Here is a 6,388-nt window from a genome sequence, read left to right as displayed (position 1 = left end):
TGCCCATGATGTCCAGTAACATACTCAGTGTGGATGGGGTTTGCTTCAGCTACCCTTATGTTAGGTTCCATGTTTTTTCATCTCTTGCAGTAACCTCAGCATGCAAACAAACACCAGCACCACACTTCAGCATGAAGTCCCACAGAAAGAGGATAAAGAAAAGTAACACAACCTCATAAGTGGTAGAACACTTTTCAAAACACAACTATTCCATCTCTCACTTCATAGTCCTTATTTTCAAAGGAATCATGGAAAGAGAAATTTGTAACTTTCTTGAATACCAAAGCCATGGACTAAACAAAGGCATTGGCTCATTAATATATATCTGGTGCCTTTTCATCTACTGTCTCTTTTTTTTTTTGCTTCAGAGGTGAACACTGGCCACATTCTTATCATAGAAAAGTAGAGCTAGAAAGGACTTCAGGGCTAGGACAGAAGTTGCACATAAACCAGTTTAAGTGATCGGAAACTGATTTAAACCTGTAACAGAACCATAAGTTCAGTGCATGTAAACCAGGCTCAAAATGGCCACAACCAGTTCGAGATAAACCTGGTTGAATGTAGTATCAGACAACTGATTGAGTTTATGGTACTTCTGTCCCAGACCCCTTACTGGTTTAAGTTAAGCCAGAGTCCCCCAGCATCCTGGCATGCTCTGCAGCCCTGGGCTGTGGTGTGCTGTCTGCTCCAGTAGAGCAAGGCGGGCTCTGCCCCTCTGCTCCCTACCTGGAGCAGGGGCAGGCAGGGATGGGGGCATGGCTAGATGCCAGCCCCACCTGAGGCAAAGGGGAAGAGGTTTATTTCTCCCTCCCTGCCCTGTCCCACCAGCATGGACCTGCCAGGCATTTTTCTGCTCGCTACTTCAGCGGTGGACACGTGGCCAGCCCCAGCAATGGCATCAAGGGAACTGGCAAAGGAGGGGGTTTAATTCCTCCCTCCCTGTCCCACTGGCATGGACTAATGCCAAGATCCACCTGGTGCTCCCCCCTTGCTGCCACAATGGCAGGGGTGGGGGCAGGGCCAGAGGCTGGCCAGCATGGCCTCCTTAGGCAAGGGTGCAGGAAGGGGGTATTATTTCCCCTTCCCTCTTGCATCTGGCAGAGGGAGCAGAGAGGGAGCTTATCCCACTTCTCACCCCACACAGTGAGTGACCAGAAGAGGGAGCAGTCAGAGCTGGCAGACCTCAGCTGTGCTCCCCTGAGGGCAGAGGGAGCAGAGTGGGGAGTAAACCCACTCCCTGCCCACTCTGTCTCAGGGGGCCATGCTGGCTGGCCTCTGGCTGCACCTCTGTCCATGCTGCTGCACCTCTGTCCATGCATGCAGGCGGATCCTGGCTCTGGTCCATGCGAGTGGGACAGGGAGGGGGGAGTTAAACCCCCTCCCTGGCTAGTTCACTTGAGGCTACTGCCAGGGTTAGCCATGCCCCCTCAGCATAGTTTCCCTGCAGCCAAGGGTGCTCTCTATCGCTTCCCGGCTTCTGGCCTGAGCCACTACAGGCATGTGCCTGCATTTCCTACATTAAAAGTGAATGTCTGTTCACTTGCAAATTGGTTCCATCTAGGCAGGTTAGACTAACTTGTAAAGATTGAATCAGTTAAGGCTCCGGCTTTTTGAATGTTTGTCCCTAGTCCAGGAGGTCAACTAGTCCAATCTCCTGCTCAAGACAGGATCATTGTGGGACAGGGATGAGCTCTTTGCACTGAAGCAGGGCACAGAGAACCTGAACTTAGCTCCGTACACGGGGAGAGTGGGGAGGACCAAGCACTTCACTCCTCACACAGGGGCAAGCAGAGACCTGCATGAGCTTGTCTCCTTGCAGTGGAACTGGGCAGAGACAAGCCTGTGCTTACCTCCTTGCATAGGGACAGGCGAAGAAGAACAAGTGTTTACTTTCTTGAACCTTGTGGCACCCTCAAAAGAATCTTGGGACTCCCCAGGGTCCTCACTGACCTAATCTTGAAACTATGCAAACGACATTATCACGCAGATGCAAATAACTCTGTTCAATAAGTAGTTAAATTTATTTTGTTTAAATAAATTAAACTAAAGCAGTTGTTCTGAGTTATACTTAGCTTGGACTGTGATTGCTTCTTTCCCAAGCTTGGTGACAGATGGTTGGTAGCCTGAAAACTTGTCTCCTAATTCTTTCAACTACAGTATCTAATAGAAGATACTACAAATATGATTCTTCAGTTTTACCATAACATTATTCAAGGAGGAAAACTCACTTTCCTAGTTTATGACAAAAAAAAGATTGTATCGTTCACTCTTCTTTTACATTAAGTTGTCCTTTTCAGTATAATCACGGACATAACAATATGCAGGTACTCCTCACTTAATGTCATCCCGGTTAACCTTGTTTCATTATTACATTGCTGATCTATTAGAGACCATACTCGTTTAAAGTTGTGCAATGTTTGGTTATAACACTGTTTGGCCACTGCCTGCTACCAGATAACTACTGTGACATAATTGGATTCCCTAAACATCATTTCGCTTAAGGTTGCATTTTTCAAGAAAGTAACTACGATGCTAAGCAAGGAGTAACTGTAACTGCATTGATTAGTGTATAATTATGACACAGTTCAAACTTACAAGTGAAATTATTTCAAGTTTTCTTGATCTATTCCATGACATCTTTATTTCATCATAATTCCATATTACTTACTAGGATAAAATGCTATCATATAGTATAACAATTAATTATAACTGAGATTATTACTGTATTAAAAGAATAAAAGTCATAATGAAAGCTAATTAATCACTTGGTTTTACCTTGCTTCAGAGTACAAAAGAAAATGAGGTTAAATAGCAAAAAGTAAAAAGTGATGCAAGAGATTTCATCATCTGCCTGAACTATTGGTCCTTTAATGTCATTCTCTTGGTGTAAGGGACTTTTGGTTCACCAGGCCTTTGTGTAAATAGAGGAAAAATAATAATCATAACGTTCTGATTTAATTTTGTGAGTATTAATTTAAAAAAACCACAACTTCCCACCCCCAAAAAACAGAACTCCAACTGTGTAAGTTAAAACAGTATGATGATACCCTTATCTCATAGACCATTGTTATTAAAGCAGATGTAATGTCTGCTAATAACTACAATTGTTTAAAATAAAATGAGATTTATTCTGAACTTCAAAAGCTTAAATGTTTTATTTTTTACTTTAGACAATTGATTTACATGGTTTTAAGCTGTTCATGAAGACCTTTCTGGAGGCAGAACTTCCTGATGATTTCAGTGAACATCTCTTTACCTCATTCAACAACAAAATCCCTCATTGCAGTCCCTCTGTTAAAAGCAAACCTCAACTCCTTTCAGGAGGTAAGTAGTGGAAGTCATACGAATGTAATGAATGATCTATTCTTTCCAAAAACATCTACATGGGAAAGTGTGCATATGGCAGTAACATTTTTTTAAGACCAATAGATTCTAGGCAACTTAAAGAACATGTTTTATTCTAGACTCATTTTGTGATTTGACATTCATATATTTGAGGAAACTGTGTCATTAACTTTTTACTGGAGGTTGTGTTCCTTTATACAGACAGTGAAATGCTTGCAGAAATGAAATATTTTCATTTTACATTAGCAGCCAAAACAGCAAGTGGACCAGGCTGGTATCAATTTAGTTACTAAGGTTACATAGCACTTCTGTCTACTTTGCAGCATGTTTAGACACATAAGGAATCACAGTTTCTGTAAAAAGTCTCCCACTGTTTTTCTGAAGCTTCTCTTCTCAATTACTTCATTTCTTGTAATTGACTGACTATACTGCTGCCTTACCCATTCTTTACACTTAAGGTAGAAATAGATGTCGCTAATTAAAGCAGATCATCTCTGTTGTGATCTGTTCTGGCAGTTATCCACTTCACTGAGCAAAAAGTATATCACCTGTTGTCCCAGCTGCTTGTGTTTTCCTGCCATAAAGCAAATAGATGTCCACTGAAATAGTGGCACAAATTATTAGTACCTTTCGTTGCAACTACATCTGGGTTAAATTGTTAAAATTGTATTAAAAACAGCCACCCGATATAAGGTAAGTTGGGCTGGGGGAGGCTAGCAGGGTAGTTGCGGGGTTGGAGTCAAGCAGGCCGTGAGTGGGGGGTTGGGGGTCTCTGGACAGGTCAGGGGGCAAACAGGATCTGTGTGGGGATGGAGGAGAAGGTGTCATCCACAGGTGGGATAGGGGGCAGGTGGCATCTACAAGAGAGATTGGTGGGGCAGGCGGTGTCTGAAGAAGGATGGGGGGTCAGGCAGGATCCACAAGGGCATATAGGGACAAGTGGTATCCATAGGAGGATGGGGTGGCAAGCAGGGACTGCTGGGGGTTGCTGGGGGCTGGGATGTTTTGGTGGATCAGAGGGGCTTGTGGGGTCTACATGGGGGCTTCATGGGTGGGGGACAATGGGCTAATTTTAGCCCCCTAACTCCTGCCCCAGAAAACCTCCCCCCACTAATACTTGCTCAGCTCCTGGCAGTGGTGAACAATGATAAAACTTGTGGCACCCAGTGTGGTTTGTGGCATGGAGGATTTGGGGTGCTGGTCGGATTGCTGGGGGGCTAAAAACCACCTGGTGCCAGTGGAGTGGGTAGGAAAAGCACAGGCCCAGGGCTGGGGCCAGTGACTGGACTTTCCCACCCATGAGGCTGTGTAGGTAGCTGTACTGAAGGTCCATTCACTGGTCTAATTTAGATTGATTAAGTTTGAGTGTACATCAAGCTGTGTGTCTTAGACTGCTTTCGGCCATTTTTAGAACAGTCTATGGGCATGGAACGTTTGTTCTGTTATGGGTTTAAATTGATTTCTGATCACTGAGACTCAGTGTAAGCCAAAGGTCCACAGTCTGGTGGCCATTTTCAACCCAGTATAACCTTTACCTAACCCTCATAAATGTCTGCACTTAGTCTTTTTCACTTTGTACTGCCATAAGCATGTGTATGGCAACACAAAGGTAATGAAAGGCAATGTCTGTTTCTACCCTTTAGATAGTTAAGATAGGTGCTACCTCTCAATCAATTTTTTTTTCATGAAACCTAAGGCCCAAGTTTTAAGTGAAGAGGTGAAGCTTTCAGCACAGTTTGCACTTTTTAATTAAATACAATTTATTGTGAAAAAAAGAATTATTACTACCTTTTGCCACAATTTATTCTGAAAGAATAAATAACATCTTAAATTCTTTAAAATCGGGACTAGTAAGATTGTTACTAAAACTTTGATGAAAATTTAGATTTTGTATAAAAAGATGTCTGAGAGATGCCTGTGAGACTCCATTGGTTGGAGTCTGGAGCTAGAAAAAAATTAGACCAGAAAAAAGGTGCACAATTTTTACAGTGAGGCTTATTAAACAAATAGAACAAGATTCTTTCCCTTGAAGTTTGTCAGTGAAAAATAAGATACCTTTTAAAAGGTATGCTCTAGATTTTCCAGAAGTTATAGAAATACTAGCTGAAATTCTAGATATTGTGATAGAAAAGGTCAAGCTTTATGATCTTAATGGTCTCTTCTGGTGTTAAAATCTATGAATCCACAACATTCAAGTTTGGAGTACTTGGGATAGAAAACCAAATGAATCTGAATCCAAATGAAATGACCTGTCCATATCCATATTTTAGTATGCAGAAGTAATTTTGAGGTTTTCTAATGAATCTGTATCCTGTAGCCTACAGTTGCAGGTATATATCTTGTTTTGTAGGGTTTTTTATGAGCCTTTGTGATGATTTTTGCAGTGTGTACTAAGGTTTATTTTCTATTACACATGCATTAATAAGACTTTTCACCTTTTTTTGCTCGTTGTCTTTTGTTTTTAGATCCCTTGCTAAAACAACACGTGTTTCTACAGAGCCTAATACAATGTGACAGCTGAAGGGGAGGGCGGGGGGGAAAGGTTGTGGCAGGGCAGATCAAGGCCCCTGCTGTGAGGGAGTGGGGCTGGGGCAGGCACTGCCTAGCTGGGGTGGGTTAGGATGCAAGATGGAGCCACGGTTCATCTGGGGGGCACAGGGGAGAGTACAGGGGGGCAGCTCCCACTACTGCATGTGCCCTAGGAGGGCATGGGCAGTATGCCCCTGGATCTATGTGGGGCATGGGTGGGGTGGGCTGCAGCTGGGGCTCTGCCTGGCTCTTCCCAGTGGCCAGGCTGCACTTGAGGTGGGCAGCAGCAGTGCTGGGAGGAGGAGTGGGGGGGCTACAGTGAATTTGGGGGTGGCTGAAAGTCTTCTGTAGCCCCCCTCCCAGTACTGCTGCCATCTGCCCTGAGTGCAGCCCAGCCCAGCTCCCAGCGAGAAGAGCCTGGCACAACCCTGGCCCCAGCTCACAGCTGCAGCCCAACCTGCCTTGGTCTGCGTATATCTGGGGGCACATGCCTTCCCCCCACTCGCCATACCCT

The 6,388-nt window shown here is 44.1% G+C and overlaps 1 protein-coding gene across 1 annotated transcript in view; it reads left to right on the top strand.

Annotated features, from left to right (window-relative positions):
• Window positions 1-6,388, top strand: part of DGKB (diacylglycerol kinase beta) — a 565,110-nt gene that overhangs the window by 107,005 nt on the left and 451,717 nt on the right. The window contains exon 4 of the mRNA XM_019534027.1: window positions 3,171-3,324. Coding sequence (XP_019389572.1) covers window positions 3,171-3,324 — 154 coding nt within the window. The remainder of the gene's footprint in view (window positions 1-3,170; window positions 3,325-6,388) is intronic.

This window comes from Crocodylus porosus, unplaced genomic scaffold, assembly GCF_001723895.1.
Source record: "Crocodylus porosus isolate Cpor-Errol unplaced genomic scaffold, CroPor_comp1, whole genome shotgun sequence".
NCBI lineage: Eukaryota > Metazoa > Chordata > Crocodylia > Crocodylidae > Crocodylus > Crocodylus porosus.
This window is presented reverse-complemented; position numbering and strand designations above follow the sequence as displayed.